The sequence below is a fragment of the Macaca nemestrina genome, chromosome 4, assembly GCF_043159975.1.
Source record: "Macaca nemestrina isolate mMacNem1 chromosome 4, mMacNem.hap1, whole genome shotgun sequence".
In the NCBI taxonomy this organism is placed as follows: domain Eukaryota; kingdom Metazoa; phylum Chordata; class Mammalia; order Primates; family Cercopithecidae; genus Macaca; species Macaca nemestrina.
The window spans coordinates 67,233,853-67,261,108 of NC_092128.1; the positions used below are offsets into that span (position 1 = coordinate 67,233,853).

The 27,256-nt window shown below is 34.7% G+C and overlaps 1 protein-coding gene across 18 annotated transcripts in view; it reads left to right on the forward strand.

Annotated features, from left to right (window-relative positions):
• The window catches only part of LOC105475447 (RUN domain containing 3B), a 192,874-nt gene that overhangs the window by 60,866 nt on the left and 104,752 nt on the right, over nucleotides 1–27,256 (forward strand). For 12 of the 18 annotated variants that reach the window (XR_011622109.1, XR_011622110.1, XR_011622111.1 and 9 more), the window contains exons 3-5: nucleotides 4,239–4,289; nucleotides 10,777–10,910; nucleotides 20,384–20,469. Coding sequence is in view for 10 of the 18 variants with exons in the window: in XM_011730680.2 (XP_011728982.2) it covers nucleotides 4,239–4,289; nucleotides 10,777–10,910; nucleotides 20,384–20,469 (271 nt within the window). In the remaining 8 variants the exon portion in view is untranslated. Of the gene's footprint in view, nucleotides 1–4,238; nucleotides 4,368–10,776; nucleotides 10,911–20,383; nucleotides 20,470–27,256 lie in introns of those variants that run through there. The other 6 variants (XM_011730681.2, XM_011730679.2, XM_011730678.2 and 3 more) reach the window with 2 other exon arrangements.

The following is a 27,256-nucleotide window of genomic DNA, read 5'->3' on the forward strand; positions in this document are numbered from 1 at the left end:
AAATATTTCTCATTTTATAGAACAAGGGAAAGATTGCACAATTTAGTGAACTTTGTTCATTTTAGGAGGGTATCATAATAATAATCTCAGTTCCTACATCTTTCTGATATTGTAATTTCAATGAGTTGTCCTTTTCAAAATAATTTTATGATATTGTTACCTCTTTTCCTTAAGGTGAACAATATCGCTGCACACTGCTTTGCTAGAAGTCTAATGATAAATTCCTATTCTGATGTATTATTTCTAATATATAGCCTAATTAAGAGTTGACCGAAGTATGTTAAAATTTTGAATGCCAAATATTTATGTGTGTTTGCATATACACTATATTTTTACTTTAAATCTCTGAATTTTTAAATAGCTCTCATAGATTTTTTTTAATTTAAATTTTTTATAGAGACAGAGTCTCACTATGTTACCCAGTCTGATCTCGACCCCTGAGTTCAAATGATCCTCCTGCTTCCACCTCCTAAAGGGTCAGGAATATAGGTGTAAGCCACTGAGCCTGGGGCTTAGATTTCTTGGTATAAGAACCTAAGATGACCCTATAGTAGAGATATATTTAATATAATTTAAAATATTTTAATAAAAATTAAAATTTTAGTATCCATAAATTCAAATACTTTAATTTGATGAAGGGTATTTTCATTAATAGTTGTCACTGTTTAGTTGATTTCCATTGTTCTTGTGATCTATATTTTTATTTTATTCAAAATTTTCTACATTTTCTTTTCTTTAAAGTTATGACCTTTAAACTTCATAAGATTTGCACTTGATAAACTTCAAAAGATTTGTACAATTTTGGTACTCAGTATTTTAAAAATTATTAAATCAGTGAACAAATACTTTGTTTCTAAAATATTAATACCTACCACCTACCTGTAAATGGCATTTTAAAGCAGTATTTTTAAAGCTTAAGAAAACTTATATATAGTACTACATTTTAACTTCAGAACCTGTTAAAAGATGAAAAATGTTGTGTAAAAGATAGTCTCATTGCTAGCTGTACAGTACTATAGCACTTTTAACTGTTGCTTCACTGAAAAATTTTTCTCATATATAAATACAAAGTGGAAGATTTTAAGCAACTCACCTTAATGTTAGTAATAGAATATGTTCTATATGATACTGCCAATTTATAGACAAGACTTGTGAAAAGTCTGAATTAGTTTTATTTGTTTTACAAATGGTAATCCATTTACAGACCATTTTACCTAGGAGTCTTTTCCATAATCCATCTTGGTGCATTTATATAAAGATATCTACCTGCAACTTTATTAGAAAAAAAATATATGTGCAGAGAGAAAGAAAAAAATAGAATAGATATAGCAAAAGCTAAAGGCTTACTTTTTCTTAAGTGTTAAAATTCATCGATTATATCAGTCATGATAGTGATTCAATGATCAAAGAAATGGAAATGAATGGAAAACAAAGTTGGAGCAAAATATAGAAGAGTAAATATCATATTCGTGAATTAGAAACATATTCAGTTTTATCATCAAGGCAAATTTATTTGTTTAAAACAGTGGCCAATAGTCTTTTCTGTGTGAGGGCTAATTTCAGTATTAATAAAATTATGAATCAATTATTTGATATTGAAAATTACATACTTTTTGGGTCAGGAAATGCTGTCTGTCTTCAGTATTCAGTATAGAAGCATTCTTCTATTGCATATCCATCTCTGAGTTGATTCTGCCTTTGCCTGAAATTTCAGAAACTTACTCTTGAAATAACTATATGGTAAAATTATGCTGTTGTATTTGAATGAATTTTGTTCTTGAGCAAAACGCTTTCTGAACCTGGTTTTTTTGGTCTTGTCTCAACTATTTTTCTAAGCTACATAATGATAAATACTGTTTCATTTTCTTTTAACATTATATATTTTATAACAAAAGGTTTTGTTTCCATCTCAAATAAGAACTCTTCTACAAACAAGCCTTGGGCCACTTTGAAATAATGTGAGCTTTGTCATACACCTATTTTTTTAAAGAGCAGCACTTCTACTTGCTAAGGATTTACATTTTATATAACAAATATTTATATTCCTTCCCATTACATGTTTCACTACCTCATTTTTTTCCCCCTTCCTTCTGGGGTTGTCAGTGAGAACTCTAACCAACCAGGAAAATGAACTGACTAATTATCCTCCATCAGTCAAGTCCTGCCTATCTCCTAAGGAGTAGGTCAGCTTGAAGCTACAGAGAACACTGATTGCTGGGTCTTGGCAGCTTTGTCTCTGGGCCTGCCTTTTCTCATCTGTAAAATGAGAGTTGTTGAAATTTGAGTACAGATAGCTTGGAATATAGTGGATTGTTTGGTCCAGATATTTCTGGTTGCTTTTAACTTGTCTAGAATGGCTTAATTGTATTAAATTGTAATTAAAGCAATTAAATCCTACAAATAAGTGAAAAATTTAAGAAAATTTTCCCGTGGTCTTTCACAGCCAAAATGAAAATCAGGACACAGAGGCTAGCCTACTAACAACTTTTAAAAAACATAACAAACATAATCTAGGCCAGGCATCGTGGCTCACAACTGTAATCCCAATGCTTTGGGAGACCAAGGCAGGATAATTCATTGGGCCCAGGAGTTCAAGACCAGTCTGGGCAACGTAGCAAGATCTGGTCTCTACAAAAAAATAAATAAATAAATAAAAACATTAGTTAAGCCTGGTGACATGCACCTGTAGCCTTAGCTACTCACAAGACTAAGGCAGGAGGATCACTTGAGCCCAAGAATTTGAGGTTGCAGTGAGCTATGAATGCATCACTGAGCTCCAGCCAGGATGATAAAGTGAGACCCTGTCTCTTAAAAATCAAACACACACAAAAACCCTATAAATTGAGTTTCGAGATATTTTCAGTAATTGTTTCTCACCGTATATGAGGGATTGGTTAAGAAATGCCATAAATCTGGTCATGATATGCTTATTTGGTACATTTTTTGTAGTAAAATTTCTTTCAGTCAGATTTTCATGGAAATTGTTTTTACTTTGATAAGTTTTTAAATCTATAAATCACAAATAATAGAGATAGTAAATATGGTTTAAACATTAGGAATTGATGTTATTTGCAATGAAAAGCATGCTATTCTGATATACATTTCAATGTTGAGAAATTTCATTTTTGTTTGTTGTAGTTATAGCAAGAACATTATGTTCTAATATAAGCTTTAGCGTACCAAGTTAAAGATCCTTTTGGATATGTTTTTCCAAATTTAATATTTGTTTAAAATGTTATGGAAGTAAGAGAATAGAGTGAATGGCAGATGCGTAGATGTGGCACAACTGTATGTACCTCCTTCCTTTCATTTTTCACGTCACATTACTAGCTATATGTGTTTGTCTTGTATTGGTTTTATAAAGGATCTAAGTGTTTGGAAAGGTGTGGGACCATTTGCTGTTGGAGATTTCAGTGTTTGACTGTGAGAGAAGGAAATGTTATTTTTTGGGAATGTTATTTCAGAAATTTGGCTTTGGAGTTTTCCGATATTATTATACTAGCAATTTCCAAAAAATACAGCAAAAATTTCTAGTACTTTTCCAGTTGGTGATTTGTTAAACAAGAATTGGAAGCTGTAACAAATAAAACAGTGTTTTTGATAGAGTAGGCATTTAGTCAACGTTGGTTAAACTGACCAACATTTTATATAATATCTAAGTGCTGCTCTCATACAGGGAAGAAAACATAAAAGTTTTAACAATTCTTAGGCAAAAAAAAGAATGGCTACATTTCAAAATGTATTTGTTTATAACTTTTAGAAAAGTTAACATTAAAAAATGTGTATTTATTTTTAAAGTTGGAAATTTTCTGAGCCATATTGTCCCAAAGTGAGTGATTTTTTTCTTAACCAATCTTATAAGTTCTGAGGTGCATAGCCAGCAAGTTCAGTCAAGCCGTTGCTCATCTTTGAGGTCTATTATACTGATTAGTTTATTATATCTGAGAAAGAATGATAGAGGTAAAAGTAAACAGGGAACAATTTCTGCTCACATATTTCTATGACTTACGGACACCTTAGCCTCTCCAATACAGTAATCTGCAAGGAACTAGCTTCGTTTAGGTGCCAAGTGTAACTCATATTTATCTTAACAGTTCATTTATTTAGTAGGTAAAAGTAGTGGTTACTGCTTCAAAATTATATGTAGCCATCTTAGTTGGGCTATTCAGTTTTGAATTGTAAACATGATGGCAGGTTTCTTAAATATCTGTGTGTTGTTGTTGTTATTTTTTTTAAAGAGATTTCCCAAAGTTGCAGATGGCTGGCTCATCTCCAAATACCTCTTCAAGGTACTCTATGCTGGTGATGTCTCCCGCCACTGAGCTGCACGGGAGCATGGAATTGACTTTCGGGGGAGGGCTGTATCAGTTAAGTGATCTTTTTTAGTACATTGCATGGGTTTTGTGAAGCTTCCTTTTTTGTGTGTTTTTGTTTTTTTAAATCCAGAGGGCACAAGTATGCTTATGCTAAATTTTAAAATTAAAATCTTGTAAATCCACACAATATAATAACCTATTTACTTTTTAAGTGCTGTATAATAATAAATATTATATGTGTAGTAGAAGCTAAGGGAAGCTGTATGAATATTCCAGTCTCAGTAAAACACAGATGTGGCACTGTAAATAATAACTGCTTTTTCATTCTTGAACCATTAGTGGGAATGTATTTCTTAGTTTCCTTTCTCCCAGGTAGAATGCATACCTTTACTTACTTATTCAAAACTTTTTTTAATTGAGTTTCTTCTATATGCAAAACACTGCTGGACCTCTGTACTTATGATCTAGCTTTCTATATTTTTTGTTTGGAAAAGCAATATAGTCATTATTTTTAAATAGTAGAACAAAGGAAAAAAAGTAAAAAACAAATGTCATTTCCTTAATTTTCATTCCCACAATTAATCCTTTCAAGCAATTCTGTTTTATGTTCTGTACCTGTAGTCTTAATCACTACTGACACGCATTATACTTGATTTCTTCAGGGGTACACATTTATGTGTAGCTCTCTGTGTGGACTTCAGCCGTCATGTACGATTTCATTCCACCAGTACTTTAAGCCTTATGTTAATAATGCTGGTGGAAGGAAAAAAACAAAACGTTTGTTCTCCATTTCAGAGACAGTAAAATAACTGGGATAAAAAAGTCTATTAAATTGATTCAATATTCAGATTTTTGCTGAACCTGGTCATCTTAATCTTTCTGTTTTGGAAAATTGAGAGTTGACTAATTGTTATGGTAGAGACACATACTTTAGATTTTTGTATAGGTTTGTGATAAATTCCTTACTAGTGAGCTAGACATTACATTGTCAATACCAAAGGAAAATAGTTACATTTTGTAGATGAGTAACTGATTCATAGTGCCTAAATGATATACTTGAAGTGTCCTGTAAGTAGCATGTAGAACTAGCAATGTAAGTACAATTCAGTATCTAATGTAGATTCTGACTTCCTCAGATTCAATTTAAAGTGTAACTAATTATTTTTAAGTACTTATAATTGTTCTATTTTTTAGAACATTAATTGAGATTTTTAGTTAGAAAATGGATCAGTGTCATAATTTTACCTTCAAAGCTGGATGTTCTAATAAATATAAACCTCAACTAATAATAGTACTTTTTTAAAGGAAAAGTTTCTGACCTTTTATAGAAATGGAAATTTTCTCTGTTTGATAAAATAGTGGATAATATTAAACTGGCTTTTATAAATTAGCAGTAAGAAACTTGGGATTGCTGCTACAAAGTTTAAAGTGAGAAGTCCACAAGTTTTTTAAAGGAACCAATTTTCTTTAAATATCTGAAAGCTTTTTCAGTGACATCAGAGTGGTTTATTAAAATGTGGTAGGACTATCTTGTCTTTTGTTGATTGTCTAGACGAATAGCAGCTCAAAGGTAATAGTCTTTAATATTGTCAAGTAGGTGATATATTTTAACTCTAACAGAACTTTCATTTGTGAAATCAGTTTTTCATTCACTGTTTACATAGCTAAGCACTATTACTAAAGGTGGGGAAATAAGTCACTTAAGAGATTCATTTATGTTTTTATTATATAGTGAAAAGATGATGTGTCAGCTACTGCTTAGTAGAGAACCACTTTAGAAAATTTAATTTCTGTTCTTAGAAGGTCTTATTCTGGCCATAAAATAAGACACAAACAGAACACAGACGTATTTCAAAGTGTAAATTGATAACTCACTTCAAGAGTATAGAAGAGTAATTTTAGAGTAACATTGGACCCTAGAGATGACAGGAAATTTTTGGGTCCTAAAGATGAGGCAATTTAGTTGGAAACATAATCACATAGCTGGTCAGTAACAGATTGTCTTTTAGTCTAGCAAACTTTTCACCATTTGTTTCTGTGCCTAAAGATGAATAGAGTTGGATTGATGGGATGGGAATACATTTTTAAAAGCTTGTTTAACTTTTTCATTGGTAAAATGTTAACTTCCAAGAACACTTATAATTGAAAGCATGTTGTATACGTCTATTCATTGAGAACTTTAAAAAGAGAATTGTTATTGACAGCATATCTCGTCTTTGGAATAACATTTCTTCAAGATACAGAGTAGTCAGTTTCTTGCTATATGATTGTCTTTTGTGATTACTTTTAAAGGAAGTCAAAGTATTTGGGGAGTGATATTACTTCAATATTTATTTTTAAAGGCATGAGTAGCTTATAACTTTGTTTTTTAATTTTCCTGTTAAATACAGATTATAGACTTTTACTAGCAGTTAATCTGTATTTACATAAAAGTGATGTTCAAATAATATAACAGATAACTCATTGAACACATCTGTTATATTGAACTAAATTAAACCCTTTCTGTAGCTGCAGAAATTATTTAATTATTTAGGTGAAATCCTAGGAAATACAGACAATTTACATGAAAGCTTGTTTGGAGGTTCTAGCAAGATAATTTACCTTCTCTTGAAGAATATCTTTCTGAATGTGAAAAATTCAGTGTCTTGAATTAAGAGCTTCACTTTGGAAGTGATGCACATGGAAAAGGAAGGATACCAGAATCAAGCCAAGTCATCCTCACATCTAATGTGTAGAGCAGATAAACGTGTTATGAAGATCTTGCCGGTTGACTTATGGCCCTGCAAGTCATGATGATATGCAATCCTGTTAATTGCCTAGTTTCTCAGTTTGTAATCTGGGAAGTCTTTTCATTATCTTTTGGGTAAAAGTCCTTGTAGATAGTGTGCCCTACCTATAGCAGGAGTTCCAAGGATTTAGTGCCCACTCCTTCTCTGTTTAACCTAACTCTAGTTTTCTAGTTTCTCTGTCTCTGTTTTCTCTCCTCCAAAACAGGGCTTTTTTTTTTTAAATACTCTTTGGTTTTCAACAGCTCTACTTTGAAACATCCTACAAATTATTTTCTTCAGGCATCTGAAACTAAAGAGAAGGTTTAAAATAACATTGCAGGAAAGCAAACCATGCCCTATGCCAAAGTCCTGGACCCTTGTACATTTCCTTAAAAAGGAAAGTCTTCTTGTTCATGGGCAACCTATGCTTTATCTTTCTCCGTGGTTACCTATCTGGATTACCACTATAGGTGGTTGCCATTGGCTAATAAAATGTTGTATTTTCCCTTGCCTATTTCTCTGACTTCTCTTTCCCATATTGTCTTTTTAGAGAGACTTAAACTCGCCACAGAATCTTGGTGATACTCCTCCCTTAATATTCTTTCCAGTGTGTAGTACTTCATTACTTGAAGAAAGTCTGGCAGCTGTAGCTCTCATTTTGAAATTATAGAATGATCCCAAATAATAGAAGGCAAGGAAAATGAGTTGAAGTTAGAAACATTTGAGGAAGTAACTTTGCAATGGTTGATAATGGGAGTAAAGTTGGATTAGGGAGTAAATTTGGAAGATTTCTCTAGATTCCAAAGCAAGTAATGTGAAGAATTTAACTTTGCATCTCATTCCTACTTCATTTCGTGATGCAAGGAGAGCTTGGTCCCTGTAACTACTTGTGTGATTACAGTAATAACAATAGTAATAATTAACACTTATTTTGAATTTAGTATGCACTAGACTCTTTGCTACTTGCTGCACATACATGATCTCATCTAATCCTTACAACAGTACTATCCAGTAGGTACTATTATTATTTTCAATTTACAGAAGAGGCCCAGACTCGTAGAGTGAACCTAAGTCATTTTTTCAAGATCCTGTAGCTAGAAAGTGATCTAGTTCAGGTCCACCTGACTCAAAGCCCATGTTCTTAACCACCAGTCACCCTGCTTCCCCTCCAAATGGCTAACAAATTGATGACATGAAAAGTGTCCTAGAGACAAACTATATTGAGGTATTATACCGGGAAATTTTTAGTTAAAAGAAGAAAGGGAGCAGAAGAAAGTGATGGAGAGAGATTAAGAGGGAGAAATCTGTAGATTTCTATTTGTAAGTAGCAAAATTTTATTTTATTTATTATTTATTTATTTATTTATTTTTTTGAGATGGAGTCTCACTCTGTCATCCAGGCTGGGGTGCAGTGGCGCGATCTCAGCTAACTGCAAGCTCCACCTCCCGGGTTCATGCCATTCTCCTGCCTCAGCCTCCCGAGTAGCTGGGACTACAGGCACCCGCCACCACACCTGGCTAATTTTTTTGTATTTTTAGTAGAGAGGGGGTTTCACCATGTTAGCCAGGATGGTCTTGATCTCCTGACCTCACGGTCCGCCAGCCTCGGCCTCCCAAAGTGCTGGGATTACAGGCGTGAGCCACCACGCCCAGCCGCAAAATTTTATTTTTAAAGAGGCATTGAATTATATGGTTATTTGAATAAAGATTTATAGTTGCATTTGTTTTTATTTATATAAAGAAAAATATATTTGTGCAAAATATTTGATGTTTGTAATCATGCAAACACTAGCAGACTGTTACCAAAACTATTGCTATAAAAAGATACTAATTGGATTTTTTTAAATTAATTTTTTGTGTTCATTGCAATTAAGATTATCTGTGTTGTGCTGATTTATCAACTTAATTTTTCAGCAAATATTTATTGAGTGCCTACTGTGAGCCAAGCAAGCACTGTGTCAAGTGTTAGAGATTGATCTAAAATAAGAAAAAATTCCTGTCTTAGTGATCTTACCGCCTAGTATGTGAAATAATCAAGTAAAGAAATAATCTTGAGGAGAAGTAAGCACAGGGTGCTGTGCCAACAGAGGGACTAGCTGTTGGGATCATGCATGGGTTTCTGGAAGAGGAGGCCTTTAAAACGCCCTAAATAATGAATAGAAGTTATCTATCATGACTTTTAGGATTTCTGTTGGTTGATTAATAATAAGTACATCACTAGAAATACTAGAGGGAGATTTTTAAAAATTCAAATGGCTACGTCTTCCCCTAAAGATTTTGATTATTCAGTTTGTGGGGAGGCTAGACATGAGTATTTTTAAAAAGTAGTCCAGTTATACTAATGTTCTGCCATGGTTTGGAACCACTCAGATACTATCTCAGACATTGGTCCTAAAATGGTGCTTTCTGACAAGAACACTTCTTGATGTTGCTACAGAGAAGTAATTACTGAGGAAGGGAGAATTTAAAATACATTATTAATTCATGATGATAAGAGAACTTATTTCAAAATATAAAAGCAAATCTTTCTACATGAAGATTAAACAACTTTCCTAGGGAAGACTAGTCATTCTAGACAACTAAAGAAAGTATTAAGATGTCTCTCATATTCCACTTAAAAATACTGAGTGTAGAAAATGTTTCCTGTGAACCTAATATTCGGAGTCCTGCATAGAATTTTTTTTTGACAGAATCCTGCTCTGTCAAAACCCAGGCTGTAGTGCAGTGGCTCAATCTCAGCTCATTATAACCTCCACCTCTCGGGTTCAAGTGATCCTTCTGCCTCAGCCTCTCTCAAGTAGCTGGGATTACGGGCACGCACCACCACGCCCAGCTCGTTTTTGTATTTTTAGTAGAGATGGGGTTTCACCAGGTTGGCCAGGCTGGCCTCGAACTCCTGGCCTCAGGTGATCCACCCACTTTGGCTTTCCAAAGTGCTGGGATTACAGGCGTGAGTCACCATGCCTAACCTACGTAGAAATATTAATACTAATATAACCTATGCACAATAGAACATTTGGTCATGAACGGATACATAGTTAGCCAAATCTGAAAGGTTACAAGTTTTTCATGAGTTCTTAACTGGAAGAGAGCAAACAAATGACAGTTAAAGGGGAGCTTTATAGATGAGAATGGTTGGGTAGGTGGTTATGCATTATTAGTGAATATAGGATGCTAATTGATTTTATTTATTTATAAAGCAAACCACACATTGTATACCCTTTTTGAAGTATCGTTAATGAAGAGGAGAAAAGAATTATGGTGGTGGATTTTTTTTTTTCTGTTTTTCTAAGTAGAGAAAGGTTTAGAATTCAACTGGTGACATTTATTAATGCTTAACTAGAAGTGCAGGAAGGTTTCCTGTGTGCTGTTTAAATGACTGTATTAGATACTAGGATGTTAAATGGCAAGATATTTCTAGTATCTAGTCCCTTTCATTTAGTTTGGTTTTATTGTTGACAAACTGTGATCCAGACTCATTAAGTAAATTAAGTAAATTTTCCAAAGTAACACCACTAGTTAAAGATAGAATAGGACTAGATTTGAGGCTTTTTAACACTTAGATTGGTGGTGCCCTTGCCATTATAGCCCACTGTATTACCTTTATTTTTCAGAATTTTATTGTTCTTGCATTTTCAAGTCTAGTTTTATTTTACTTTTTAAAATTTTGTTTCATAATTTGTCTCCTGAAGGTCAAGTAACCTGGTTTGGTTATGAAAGTCCTCGTAGTTTCTGGGACTATATCAGAGTGGCTTGCCGGAAAGTTTCACAGAATTGTATCTGCAGCATTGAAAATATGGAAAATGTCAGTTCTTCTAGAGCTAAGGTAAGACATTGGTCAGAGGCTCATTTCTATTTTTTTTTTTTCATTGCATGTATTTGGAATAGCAGGAAGGTGTGAAGCTACTTATTATGAATTTCCTTTTCTTAAGAAGCATAATAAAATACTTCCTGTTCTGTGATGTTTCTACATTTCTTGAATTATCTAAACTAGTGGCTCTCAAATAATGTTCAGCAGAACCCTGAAGATGTCCAAGACCCTTTCTTGAATGGGTACATAATGACAAAAGTATTTTATATAATATCAACATGTTATTTGCCTTTTCCCTTTTCACTGTGTTGACATTTGCACTGCCAATACAGACACAATGGTGGATAAAACTGTTGGAACCTTAGCACGAATTAATGCAGTGACATCAAACTGTGCAAGCAGTCTTGAGTTCTTCCCCACAATGCAGTCAGTATTTTCTTTTAAAGATGGTTTCAACTTAAGAATGACCATGATGGAAACATTAATTCTTATTAAATCTCAACTTTGAGGATCTGTCTTTTTAATATCCTGAGTAATAAAATGGGAAGTATGCATAAAGCATTTCTGCAACGTACTGAAATATGATGGTTGCTTCAAGAATGACACTTGTGTAATTCTTTGAATTATGAGCTGAACTAGATATTTTTAAATGTAATATGATTTTACTGAAAAGAAAAACTTATAAACCATAATTTTTTGGACTTAGGCATTTGGCAGATATTTTCTCAAAAAAAAAAAAAAAAAAAAAAAAAGAGAAGAAGAAGAAGAAAGAAGTGAGCCTATTACTTCAAGGAAACAGCTGACAGTATTTGTTGCCAATGGTGAAATTAAAGCTTTTAAGTAAAAACTAGAATTTTAGAAACTTATATTCACCATCTTAAGCTTCATAGCTTCCCAATTTAGAAAAGCTTTTTTAAAACATTGATGTTGATATCAACAAATTTATTTTTAAATTATTTAATGAACTGTGTCAACATTGGATAGAACTGCATAACTTGTGTTTTCCAAATGATCAATTCATGAAATTACAAAATCATGTATGGGTAAAAAGATCAATTCAAAGTGCAAGGTAGGTCAGTAGATTTAATTTACTAGTATGAAAAAGTCACTAATATGATTACAGAAATTTATCACTTAGTGAATTTTGATCTAGAACAAAAGATAATATCTATACTTATCTGAAAAGACTATTAAAAGATTCCCTTTCCAACCATATATCTGTGTGAAGCTAGATTTTCTTCATATACTTCAACGAAAACAACACATTGTAACAGATGGAATGCAGAAGCAGATATCTAATTCTCTTGTATTATGCCAGACGCTAAAGAGATTAGGAAAAAAATGTAAAACAGAGATACTTTTCTCACTAATATTTTTGCCTGGAAAAAATAGTTACTTTTCATAAAAATATGTTATTTATGTTAACATGTAATGGGTTTATTGTTATGTTTTGTTTTATATTTTATTTTATTTTATTTTATTTTTTACAGACAGGGTCTTGCTCTGTTGCCTATGTTGGAGTGCAGTGGTACTATCACAGCTTACTGCAGGCTAGAACCCCTAGGCTCAAGTGATCCTCCGACCTCAGCTTGCTGAGTAGCTGGGACTACAGGTGCATGCCACCATGCCTGGCAAATTTTTAAAATTTTTTCTAAAGATAATGTCTTTCTTTGTTGCCCAGGCTGGTCTAAGAACTCCTGGCTTTGAGCAGTCTTTCTGCTGCAGCCTACCGAAGTGCTGGATTACAGGCGTGGGTCACCATGACCGACTTGTTATTTTTGAATTACCTAATATTTAAGTTTCAAGTTTTGACTTGTGATACAGTAAATTTGGTAGATATATCCTACATAAAACTTCTTTGGGGTCCTCAGTAACTTTTAAGATTGTAAAATGTCTGAACTATTAAGTCAAACAGATTGAACATCCCAAAACTGAAAATGTGAAATCTGAAATGATCTCAAAACTAAAACTTTTTGAACACCACCATGATGTTCAAAGAAAATGCTAAATGGAGCATTTAATGCAAATATTCCAAAATCAAAAAAAACTCAGAATCTGAAATACTCTTGTCCCAAGCATTTTTGAAAAAATATACTTAACCTGTATCAGCTTTTTGTATTTATTTTTATTGAATTGTCAGAGTAGCTTTACTATTTTGACATTTATAAATTACAGAATGAAAGATTAAGTAGAAGATAAATATTGAAAATTGATATTTACAGTTTTAAGATGAAGACATCATTATTTCAAAATTATAGAATTATAAATTATATATCTATGTAATAAGCTAAAGTATAATAATTATCTTTCCAAAGTATAGTTTCCAAGTTTTTTGTTCTTGCATCCTTTTTTATTTAGAATTTTTTTTTTTCTCTTGGAAAATGTTTGTTCAGCAAAATTGATGAAGATATGTTCGAATTAAATATTTTGTAAGCACGAACTGAGTATATGTTTTAAAAACCAAAATCTATAATGTTTAAATGTGGTGACATAATTAGAAACACAGGTAAAACATTTTTAGCTCCTTAATACGAAAGTATATTTTTGGATACAGTTAATAGCTATGATTTTGGTCACCTTTTTGAGACTATAACTATAAAGTTCACTTGCTAAAGCCACTGCTCCTTCCTGCCAGTCTTCAACCAAGGGGTTGTAGCAACAAGGAACTTCCTGCTTCAATATCTTTCAACTCTCTTATGCTGGATCAGTTTTCTTCTCTGTCTCACATGTTTTTAAACCAGTACACTTCTTCATTTGTAAAATAATTATAGTTAGATTTTCTTTTTTTAATTAAATTTTTCCTTCAGATATTTAAATCCTATTTTTATTACATATTAACAGATGTCTTTTTTGTCCCAACTATTGTCCTTTGACGTGTTTCCTCAAACTACTGAATTTTTAATTAATTTATTTACTTTTTAATTTTTGAACTACAGATTTTTAAAATATGCAATGTGAATTCCCCTTTGCATCTTAGTTGAGTTTTATCAGTTTTCCTTTTTTTTTTTTTTTTTTTTTTGAGACAGAGTCTTGCTCTGTCTCCCAGGCTGAAGTGCAATGGCATGATCTCAGCTCACTGCAACCTCTACCTCCCGGGCTCAAGCAATTCTCCTGCCTCAACCCCCCAAGTAGCTGGGACTACAGGCATGTGCCACCACACGTGGCTAATTTTTGTAATTTTGGTAGAAATGGGGTTTCACCATATTGGCCAGGCTGATCTCAAACTCCAGAGTTCAGCAATCTGTCCACCTCGGCCTCGCAAAGTGCTGGGATTATAGGCGTGAGCCACAGCACCCAGTCTCAGTTTTCCTTTATGTTTTCTTTATGACTTAAGAATTGTATCTAGGTTTCTTTTTGCTAAGGTTTAGGCTAAGGTTAAACATTAGCTGTAATTTGAATGAATCAAATCTATAAGAAGTATTCTAGATGCTACATAAACGTTCTCAGTTTCAAATCAAAAGTAGGAGAGAGGAACATAACAGTATATTCTAAACCCTTTCAATAGAGGGAAGGATATATTTATAAAACTAGCATATCCCAAAATACAAAAAGTAATTAAGAAGTTAACAAACATTAGAAATGTAGCATTTAGACCTGGGTGGAAGAAAGAAACCCAAACCCTAGCTGACCAACTCTCTTAACAAGGCTCTTGGAACTAATCCCTGCACAGCAAAATGTTATTCAGCAGAGAGTTAATATTTATTCTGTGAAGTATTGGTATTGAGTATCAAAACACCACAGAACAATCGTGTTCCAAATCCAGCATTTATATCTTTATTTTGCTCAGGCCTCAAACAGATTCCATTTAGTGGGGAAAGAGAATTCTTTGAGTTGCCTGGTTATACTGGGAAGAGTCTGTGGAGGAAGAGGAGGAAGACAAGCTCTTTGTCTTTATTAATTGCAATGAAAAGAGCAGTTTATTTAATCTACTCAGTAAGTCACATCTGTCATGTGTCTGGATTGAAGAATTAAACAGATGCCTCAGATGGCAGGCTTATTGAGGCTTAGAGCTGCAGTCTTGAATGACTACTAGCATAGTGTCGTTTTACCTTGACACATGTGAAAAGATATTTCAGAACTGAAACACAACTAAATTTGCCTGGTGAACAATATACAGCTCAGTACACTTGTATCACAATTCTATCATGATTATCTGTCCTGGTACCACTTAGATTCGTATCGTAGAAGCTTGTCACCATAGACAATCTCATACTTTTGTCTAGGTTAAGATCGGGGGCCAGGTGTGGTGGCTCACGCCTGTAATCCCAGCACTTTGGGAGGCCAAGGCAGGTGGATCACCTGAGGTCAGCAGTTCAAGACCAGCCTGGCCAACATGGTAAAACCCTATCTCTACTTAAAATATGAAAAATTAGCCAGGAGTGGTAGCGCATGCCTGTAATCCCAGCTACTCTGGAGGCTGAGGCAGGAGAATTGCTTGAACCTGGGAGGCAAAGGTTGCAGTGAGCGGAGATCATGCTATTGCACTGCAACCTGGGCAACAGAGTGAGACTCCATCTAAAACAACAACAACAACAACAACAACAACAATGAAATGCTAACCATTCCCTTTCTCTGCTAAGTCTGTGACTAGTTTAGCCTATTTCATAAGACTTAAACATAGCCTAAAAATAGAATAAAACATTTGAGTTGAGGATCATGTTTGTAATCTTTGTATCTCCAATACATTTGCAGCTATTTTGGCAGTCAGTCAGAGTACTAGAAAATCTCCTCACACAATTTAGGGGACTATTTTTAGGCCTTTTTTTGCATTAATCTTCTTAATTTTCCTTACTCCAAAGATATAGTCTTTCAGGGGCCTCAAGTAAAAACCTGGAGTGTTTACAGTTGCCTTTCACCTTGTTTGCCCTTGAACTCTAACCTCTGTCTCTCCAGAACTAGACTGTGAAATCGTCAATCAGCTGTTTTACCTCTTCCCTGCTGCTTTCAGCTTTGTTTATGGGACTTTGCTTTGAGCTACAGATGACTTAAGTTGGCAACGACCCCATAGGAAAACTGCATGCACAACTCCAGGCACATTTGTCTGCAGTTCAGTGGCAGTTCCAAGCTCCAACTTCTGTTTATCTGCCCAGGGAAATAAAAATCCCCACCTCCACGGCTTTCTGTTTAGTCTCTATACCTAGGATGTGAATAGACAAATAACTTTAGGCTAAAGCCAAGATGGATGTGCGGCTCAGCTCATGTAACATCCATCTCTCCAGGACTGTGGCCACTCAAGTTCTCATGCCTTGGTTGCTCTCTTATATCTTAAATTTGTTACTTCACTTATTTTATTCAACTTTTTTTTTTTTTTTTTTTTGATACGGAGTCTTGCTCTGTCGCCCAGGCTGGAGTGCAGTGGCGCGATCTCGGCTCACTGCAAGCTCCGCCTCCCGGGTTCACGCCATTCTCCTGCCTCAGCCTCCCGAGTAGCTGGGACTACAGGCGCCCACAACCACGCCCGGCTAATTGTTTGTATTTTTAGTAGAGACGGGGTTTCACCGTGGTCTCGATCTCCTGACCTTGTGATCCGCCCGCCTCGGCCTCCCAAAGTGCTGGGATTACAGGCGTGAGCCACCGCGCCCGGCTTTATTCAACTTTTATAGTTGTTCTCAGCAGTAGGTCCCTCTGATACAAGATACTCTGTTATCACTGGAACCTGATCGTTTTCTTACCTCTGGGATCAACTCTGTTTTAGACTCCAATTACACCCTTCTAAATAAATTCTCTGCTTCTACTCCTCCCTTCAATTTATTATCCCTTCAGCACCAAGTTGATCTTATAAAATGCAAATCAGATTACAGTATTCTATCAATTAAAAAAACTCTCAAGTAGCTCCCCCACTGCACTGAGAATAACATCTGAACTTTTAATCATGGCCATATCTTGTATTCTGCACCTTGCTTACCATGCTCAATATTTGCACAGCAAATTTGTTGGATGGAAGGATGCATGGATATATGGATGGCTGATGTGACTAGCATGTTCAGAAAGTGGTCTAATTCAACAACAGAAGGAATGTACAAGATAAGCAACCAGAAACCTAAGAAAGCCAAATCTAGCTAAAAACAAGAACTGCTATTAAATCTACTCTGGAGAAAGGTAGCCTCAGAGTTGCTGTAAAGTTTCATACAGAATATCCAGTATACAGTAAAAAATCATCAGGCACATCAAGAAACAAGATTGAATGACTGTAATCAAGAAAAATAAAAAAGACAATTGAAACAAACCTATGGGTGATAGAGATTATGGACTTCTAAGCAATTATAATAGGTTCAAGAAAATGGAAATATGAATATTATGAGAAAATTGAAATACATAAAATTACTAGATTATTGGAATATGTTAAAATTCGAAGGCCAGGTGTGATGGCTCACACCTGTAATCCCAGCACTTTGGGAGGCCAAGGTGAGCAGACCAGTTGAGCTCAGGATTTCTAGACCAATCTTGGCAACATGGTGAAACCCAGTCTATATAAAAAATACAAAAATTAGCCAGGTGTGGTGGCACACACCTGTAGCCCCAGATACTTGGGAGGCTGAGGTGGGAGGATCACTTCAGTGAGCTGAGATCGCACCACTGCACTCCAGCCTGGGTGACAGAGCAAGACCCTGTCTCAAAAAAAAAAAAAAAAAAAAAAAAAAAAAAAAAAAGAAAGAAAAGAAAAACAAGACAAAACAAAAAAACAGATAAAACTACAAAATATACAGTCACACACACAGAGGAGTTATACTAAATTGACCATTTTCTGAGCCATAATTTATCTCAGTGAATTTCAGAGTATTGAAATTTTATAAAGTATGTTCTCTAACCACAGTGGAATTAAGCTAGAATCAAAAATAAACAAGGAAATAATAACAAGAAAATGTCTATATGAGTGAAACTGAGGAGAACTTCTAAGTAATCCATGGATGAAAAAATAAATCACCGTTGAAATTGAAAAATATTTGGAAAGTACTGATAATGAAAATACAACATATAAAAAAAAACTTGTGCTTAGAGGAATAGGCTTAAATAGGCTTTTGTGTATTTTATAAAAGAATAGAAACTGGAAATTGGTGATCAAAAGTTTCATCTCAAGAAGCTGTGAAAAAAGATATACATTAAAGTCAAAGTAGAAGGAAAGAAATAACAGTAAAAATTCAATAAAATTGAAACAAATATGTAAGAAAATCAACCAAACTAAAAGTGTTTTTAAAAAGATTAATGCAATTTATAAGCTTCTAGCAAGACTATTCAAGAAGATCAAAAGATAATATAAATTACCAATATGAGGAATGAAGAAGAGGCCAAGTGTGTATATCTCACAGACATTAAAAATCCTAAAAAAGGATATTACGAATAACTTCACATCTATTATATAAATTTGAAAATTTAGAAGAAATGGGAAATTTCTTTTAAAAAATTACTCACCAAAACTAACACAAAAAGCATAGAAATATCTGAATATCTAATATTTGCTAAAGCAATGTAATCTATAGTTAAAAATCATCCCATTGCAAACCCATTTTTAAATTGTTTTCTTCTTACGGGTTTTTAAAAATTCATTGTATTTTATGGATAAGAGTTGTCTGTCAGATATTTATAATTTAATTTTAATTTTCCTACTCTGTGCTTTTTTTTTCTTTTTTTTTTTTTTTTAACTCTCTTAAATGCTAACAACTCATTCCCTGAAACAGGAAAGAAGGTGGAGTGTATAGGTATTAACATAATTAGGCTGGTCAGTTTGGTGGTAGTAAAATGAATTTCTTCTAATTGTGTCTGTTTTTCATTTGTGCATAAAGTAGGGATAGTGTTGTAACCTAACTCACATAATTATTGGGAGAATTACTTATCTTCTTAATGTATATAAAGCTCTTAAAACAGGCTTAGCACATATTAATTACATTTTTAAGTGCTGACTACTTTTACTTATTTATTTTTTCATAAACCTTCATTTTATGGATCACTATTATCAACTGAAAAGGTCTAAATTCCGTAATCTAGTTTTTAAGTTGTTCTACTTCTTGGCCCAAACAATCTTTATAAGTCTGTTTTTCTTTTGTGCTAGTGAAAGTTCCTTTGTTAAAGAAAAGAAACCATTAAAATTAGTGCAACTTATCCTTACAATATAACAGAATTCCATACACATTCAAATGCAGGAAACTAAATGCAGCCCAGTTTTGTGTGGATTGAAATTAATAAATCAGGAAGGAAGATTTTCCCTACATTTCTTATCTAGTAACAGCATAGACTCCTGTGCTGAATTTTCTCTGGAGAGCAATTTTCCTGACTTCATTGGTGAAATTGTAACCTTTTGATTCAAGACACCACTATTAGTTTCTGTGTCTTTTAGATGAAATTTCAAGAGAGAATTTTGAGACTACTGGCCAGCCGGTAGCTTGCCTCTTCCTTCCTCTGTTCCAACTAACCACAGCTAAGCTAAAAGGGATGTTGAGCTTGATAGGTAAATTGACTTGCATGCTAACCACACGCGTATCATTCATTTTCTTCCCAGTAGTAGTACTGCTGCTTCTGGCCTGCATTCTACCACTGCCTAGATTGACTCCTTTGTGACTTTTCCTATCCCAGAGTTTGCTGAATTCACTACACTTGTAGACGTTTCTAGAGTATGTTTTTTTTCCCTTTCTGGCAGTTGACAATCATGTATATTGATTAGTGTCACCTTTATACTGCCATTGCAGTGTTTTGATTTTCTATATATTCAGTCTTCATGAAGTTTTTAAGAGATTTGTGAAAGAGTTGAGTGAAAATGAAAATAATTGAATTATAAAATTCTTACTACAAATATGATCTCTTATATTCTTTAGTTCTAAATAGAAAGTCCATAAGAAAATTAATTACATTTAATAAGAATTGTCTGTTTCTGTGATTCTGTGCTAGAATATGCTGGCTTCTGTTTTTTGTTGTTTGTTTTTCTAGTTTAAATATTTGGTAATAGCTTTTAGAATTCTCTGGGGACACCAAATTCAATAACTCATGATTTGGATTCATGATAAATCATGAAATTTGGATTTTATTACTAGTTGTATAAAACTTCCCACTGGAAGGACAGGATTGAAAATTTTCTTAAATAAGTGATGTTAAGACTGATTATTAGTGAGAGAGAACTCTGTTTTTCATGATTTATGAGAGGGCTCATTTTAATTAGTTTGTTGATTTGGGGTATTGAAGTAGAGAGCTATATCATTACATTATGTAATTCAAAAGAATTCTCTAACCCAAGTAGCTCAGCATTAATGTTCTGTCCCTTCAGAGGATAGAAAGTTAGTTTGACATGCTGTACCCTACCTATTCAGCAAAACAAAATATATACTCTAGATAATCAAAATTTATCTATTTTTATCTACTTAAATATTTTTCTTAGTCGTTATCAAATGTATATTTTGAATGGCTGTTTTTACATATTAAAATACTTATATTTTTGATGGCACAGTGACAAAATATTTTTTTAATTTTTTTTATATTTGATTCTTTTTTCTTCCTTTTAGGGTAGAGCCTGGATCAGAGTAGCACTCATGGAAAAACATTTATCTGAATACATCTCTACAGCTCTGAGAGACTTCAAAACAACCAGGTTTAAAAGTCCTTTTAATTTTCTAATATATATTTGAAAGAATCACCTAAAGACTTGAAAATCAGAATAGGATGAAGAATCAATTTCTAAAATCTTCAACCGTTTTATTTCCTCCTTTTGTTACTACTCAGATAAATCCACTGTCTTCTTAGGAAAATGTAATTTGTCAACTAAACATACGTCTACCTTTCTGTAAAAAGATACACATTATACCTGGAATATCCTTTTTCTAAATCATTTCTGATTCGTACTCTTTCAACTCTTGAAGCTTCATTCTCTCCATAGACTGTTCCCTGATGGATTTGAAGATTTAACTATGAAATTTCAATAGCATCTTTTTTATTTTCACCACCACAGTGTTTCCTTATTTTTTTGCTTGTAAAGAATAGAAATTGGCCGGGCGAGAGGCTCACACCTATAATCCCAGCACTTTGGGAGGCCGAGGCTGGCAGATCACTGGAGGTCTGGAGTTCAAGACCAGCCTGACCAACATGGAGAAACCCCATCTCTACTAAAAATGCAAAATTAGCCAGGCATGGTGGTACATGCCTGTAATCCCAGCTACTCGGGAGGCTGAGGCAGGAGAATAGCTTGAACCCAGGAGGCAGAGGTTGTGGTGAGCCGAGATTGTGCCATTGCATCCCAGCCTGGGCAACAAGAGAGAAACTCTGTCTCAAAAAAAAAAAAAAGAATATAATTAATAATTTATTTAATTCATATGTATAATTAATTTTTGCTTATCTTTTTAGGACAATCTAAATCATTGTTTTTCTTAGATTGTATAAAGATGACATCCTGTGCCATGTGAAAAATAGGACTTTGTTAATATTTTATGATGATAGAAAAAGGTACATATTAGGACAACAGTCATTCCTAATTAGCACTCAACTACTAATCTTTATTTGTTGCTGTTGAAGAAGCCACTTTTCTCCATATCAAAAGTATTTGTAAATGAAAAGGTTTAATAATTTTAATAACTTAGACATAAACTGTTCAATGTAGTAGCCACCAACACATGCCATATATAAATTTAAATTAATTAATATTACATAAAATTACGAATTTAATTTCTCAAGTGCTGTATCACATTTCAGATGTCCCATGGCCACATGTAGCTTATGGTTACCCAATTGGACAGATTTAGAGTGTTTTCCTCATCACAGAAGGTTCTGTTGGGCGGAGCTGCCTGAGATATTTCTAAATTATCATTCTTTTCTCTACCTCATTAATCATATTTCTGAAAGAAGAGAAAATAATTACAACTATAAACTAGTTTTGATAGAAAAAAATAAGCACAAAGAAATCATATCTCTGAGATCTTAAATTCCATATCCTAATGCAGGGTTTGACATTCTGGATTTTGAGAAAATCTGGGCATTAATTATGACACATTCTTTCAACTAACTAGCTGGTACTAATTAAGTATCTTTATTTAGTTGCCTCTATTTTTTGTGGTAATATAATAGTAAACTTTTAATTTTGAGGTACAAAAAATATAATTGTCACTATTGTAAGTTTGACCAGGATAGAAAGACTTTTAGCTAAAAGTAATATTTGCATAAAGTAAATCTGATGTATACTTATTTAACTTCTTTTCAAGCAACGTGACACTTGAGATGTTTCTAAAGATAAACAGTGAGATGATGATAAACCCTTAGACATTTGAAATGAACTTTATAAAATGAAACATTTGTTTACCATAACTAAGTTTCATTATGAAACTTAAGCATTGAGGATACTAAGGCTTTGAAAATGAAAACAAAGAATAGTATCAGAATCTAGTAGCTCAAATCTAAAAATCCTATGTTAATTAAATCAAAATCTAGTTTGCATAGTAATCATTTCCTATGCAATTACAATATTGAATCAAAGTTATGATAGTCTTTTCCAAATAGAAATTAAATAATTAATAATCTCTAAATTGTTAGTCTTCTTTCTTAGTTTAAATGATTGGGTGGGGTAGAAATAATTCTTGAATAGATTATTTTTAGAACAAGTAGTTTAAATATTTAAAGGAAATGCTTTCTGCCTTGTTCTTACATGTTAACCATGCTTTTTCATAGAAAGGAAATGATTCAGCTCTAAAAAAGTACATGAAGTAAAAATATTCTTGTAACAATACATAAACATACAGTCTTCAAACAGAAACATGGCTTAGCGTACAATGTTCATATATACGTGTCTAATACATAGATATATGCACACATGCATATAGTATTTACACATATACATTTATTGAATAGTAGGATTTAAATGTGAATATAATGGCTTTGTAACTCTCAAAGGAAGTAAGTAGGGAGTTATTTCAGAATTTTTATCTTACAAGTTAACTAAAAAATGTGGAAAAAAATCTTATTTTTCTCCCTCTATTTACACTATCTTTTTTTTTACTGAGATGAAACCAAAGAAATTTCTTAATTCTAATTAAATTTGATTGCAAACTTCTAGTCAAGACAAGTATATTCATAAGATTAGATTTGTAAAATACAAACAATTAGAAAGAGTATTTGTGCCTTACCTTTTATCTGGATGCTTCCTGAAGTAAGTACTCCTAGAAGAATGAGAAATGATCTCTAATCTTGAGGAATCTAGAGAATATCTGAATAAAGTAGATTTCTTCATGTTCTACTCTTCACAGATAAAGAGTAATGATAGCCTTTAAAATAGTAATACAAATGTTTATCCCAGTACCAGAGGAGGAGCTTCATGAACTAAGGCAGGCAGGCTTGAAAGCACTAATCAGTGAAAACCCAAGGATAAGTTTGGGTGGAGGAAGGGTGGGAGTAGAGATAAAATAAATTTTGAGTACATGACTGTGGCTCCAAAGCATTGAAGAAATATGTGTGATCTTTTTGCTAAGGTGTAGGATGTCTTAATGAGCAGTTGTAAAAACAAACAAAAACCTTGAAGAGTTACATGGCTTAGGGGTTGGAGTATAATTGGAAAATAGCCAGAGTTGAGAAGTTGGCAGAGTGAAGATTAGAATCTAAGCTAAAAAAAAAAAAAAGAGACTTGTTTTGGTAGGTTACTGGGAAGACCTTCAAATGAGAACTGACATAAAAACTGAATTAATTTGTTCAAATTTTTAATTTCTCTTTACCCACAGACTAAAAAATAATTAGTACATTTAAATTAAAAATACCATATGATATTTCAAACACAATTGAAAATGTAACAAGAATTTGAAGTAATAAATATGGAAAATATAAAGATAAATTAGCTTTATGGAAATTCATTTGTTTACTTTGCAATTATATCACAGTATTTAATTTATAATGAAAAAGTTGTCTTCAAAAGAAATATTAATTTTCACAATGTTTTAGCACAAATCGAAGGAAGCAGTAAAGTATAAAATAAAACTTTGTAAATTATTGAACTGTCACAAAGAGAAATATGAGATGACAAACACTTTTCTCAATTACAGAAAAGTAAACAGAATAGTGATAAGTAACCAAAATCTTTTAAGAGTTAAGAATGCATTTTGGAATCTGAGTATGTATTAAGTTTTACATTATTAAGATAGGAGATAAATTGAACATAATAAAAATTAAAACTTTGTGTTTCAGAGGACACCATGAAGAAGGCGAAAAGATGACAAACGGAATAGGAGACAATTTTTACAGATCATAATCTGATAAGGCAGCGGTCCCCAACCTTTTTGGCAGCAGGGACTGGTTTTGTGGAAGACAGTGTTTCCATGGACCGTGGTGGCAGGGAATGGTTTCAGGATGAAACTGTTCCACCCCTGATCATCAGGCATTACTTAGAGTATCATAAGGCACATGCAACCTAGATCCTTCACACGTGCAGTTCACAGTAGGGTTCTTAGTCCTGTGAGAATCTAATGCCTAAGTGAAGGAGCCAGAGCTCAGGTGATAATGTTCACTGTCCCACCACTTACCTCCTGCCCTGCAGCTCCAGTTCCTAACAGGCCACGGACAGGTTCTGGTTCATGGCCCAGGGGTTGGGGACCCCTGTGATAAGGGTTTTGTATCTACAATGTATATAAAGAACTTTTACAACTCAGTAATAAAAAGACAACTTATTTAAAAATGGGCAATGAATCTGAATAGACACTTCTCCAAAGGGGGTATACAGATGGCTAATAAACACTAAAATATTGTTCGACATCATTAGCCATCAGGGAAATGCAAAACCACAATGAAATAACACTGCAGGAGGGGCGGAGCAAGATGGCCGAATAGGAACAGCTCCAGTCTCCAACTCCCAGCGCGAGCGACACAGAAGACCGGTGATTTCTGCATTTTCAACTGAGGTACTGGGTTCATCTCACTGGGGAGTGCCGGACGATCGGTGCTGGTCAGCTGCTGCAGCCCGACCAGCGAGAGCTGAAGCAGGGCGAGGCATCACCTCACCTGGGAAGCGCAAGGGGGAAGGGAATCCCTTTTCCTAGCCAGAGGAACTGAGACATACAACACCTGGAAAATCGGGTAACTCCCACCCCAATACTGCGCTTTAAGCAAACAGGCACACCAGGAGATCATATCCCACACCTGGCCGGGAGGGTCCCACACCCACGGAGCCTCCCTCATTGCTAGCACAGCAGTCTGTGATCTACCAGCAAGGCAGCAGCGAGGCTGGAGGAGGGGCGCCCGCCATTGCTGAGGCTTAAGTAGGTAAACAAAGCTGCTGGGAAGCTCGAACTGGGTGGAGCTCACAGCAGCTAAAGGAAACCTGCCTGTCTCTGTAGACTCCACCTCTGGGGACAGGGCAATAACAAACACAGCCGAAACCTCTGCAGACGCAAACGACTCTGTCTGACAGCTTTGAAGAGAGCAGTGGATCTCCCAACACGGAGGTTGAGATCTGAGAAGGGACAGACTCCCTGCTCAAGTGGGTCCCTGACCCCTGAGTAGCCTAACTGGGAGACATCCCCCACTAGGGGCAGTCTGACACCCCACACCTCACAGGGTGGAGTACACCCCTGAGAGGAAGCTTCCAAAGCAAGAATCAGACAGGTACACTCGCTGTTCAGAAATATTCTATCTTCTGCAGCCTCTGCTGCTGATACCCAGGCAAACAGGGTCTGGAGTGGACCTCAAGCAATCTCCAACAGACCTACAGCTGAGGGTCCTGACTGTTAGAAGGAAAACTATCAAACAGGAAGGACACCTACACCAAAACCCCATCAGTACATCACCATCATCAAGACCAGAGGCAGATAAAACCACAAAGATGGGGAAAAAGCAGGGCAGAAAAGCTGGAAATTCAAAAAATAAGAGCGCATCTCCCCCGGCAAAGGAGCGCAGCTCATCGCCAGCAATGGATCAAAGCTGGACAGAGAATGACTTTGACGAAATGAGAGAAGAAGGCTTCAGTCCATCAAATTTCTCAGAGCTAAAGGAGGAATTACATACCCAGCGTAAAGAAACTAAAAATCTTGAAAAAAAAAGTGGAAGAATTGATGGCTAGAGTAATTAATGCAGAGAAGGTCATAAACGAAATGAAAGAGATGAAAACCATGACACGAGAAATACGTGACGAATGCACAAGCTTCAGTAACCGACTCGATCAACTGGAAGAAAGAGTATCTGCGATTGAGGATCAAATGAATGAAATGAAGCGAGAAGAGAAACCAAAAGAACAAAGAAGAAAAAGAAATGAACAAAGCCTGCAAGAAGTATGGGATTATGTAAAAAGACCAAATCTACGTCTGATTGGGGTGCCTGAAAGTGAGGGGGAAAATGGAACCAAGTTGGAAAACACTCTTCAGGATATCATCCAGGAGAACTTCCCCAACCTAGTAGGGCAGGCCAACATTCAAATCCAGGAAATACAGAGAACGCCACAAAGATACTCCTCGAGAAGAGCAACTCCAAGACACATAATTGCCAGATTCACCAAAGTTGAAATGAAGGAAAAAATCTTAAGGGCAGCCAGAGAGAAAGGTCGGGTTACCCACAAAGGGAAGCCCATCAGACATTCAACATTCTTAAAGAAAAGAATTTTAAACCCAGAATTTCATATCCAGCCAAACTAAGTTTCATAAGTGAAGGAGAAATAAAATCCTTTACAGATAAGCAAATGCTTAGAGATTTTGTCACCACTAGGCCTGCCTTACAAGAGACCCTGAAGGAAGCACTAAACATGGAAAGGAACAACCGGTACCAGCCATTGCAAAAACATGCCAAAATGTAAAGACCATCGAGGCTAGGAAGAAACTGCATCAACTAACGAGCAAAATGACCAGTTAATATCATAATGGCAGGATCAAGTTCACACATAACAATCTTAACCTTAAATGTAAATGGACTAAATGCTCCAATTAAAAGACACAGACTGGCAAACTGGATCAAGAGTCAAGACCCATCAGTCTGCTGTATTCAGGAGACCCATCTCACACGCAGAGACATACATAGGCTCAAAATAAAGGGATGGAGGAAGATTTACCAAGCAAATGGAGAACAAAAAAAAGCGGGGGTTGCAATACTAGTCTCTGATAAAACAGACTTTAAACCATCAAAGATCAAAAGAGACAAAGAAGGCCATTACATAATGGTAAAGGGATCAATTCAACAGGAAGAGCTAACTATCCTAAATATATATGCACCCAATACAGGAGCACCCAGATTCATAAAGCAAGTCCTTAGAGACTTACAAAGAGACTTAGACTCCCATACAATAATAATGGGAGACTTCAACACTCCACTGTCAACATTAGACAGATCAACGAGACAGAAAGTTAACAAGGATATCCAGGAATTGAACTCATCTCTGCAGCAAGCAGACCTAATAGACATCTATAGAACTCTCCACCCCAAATCAA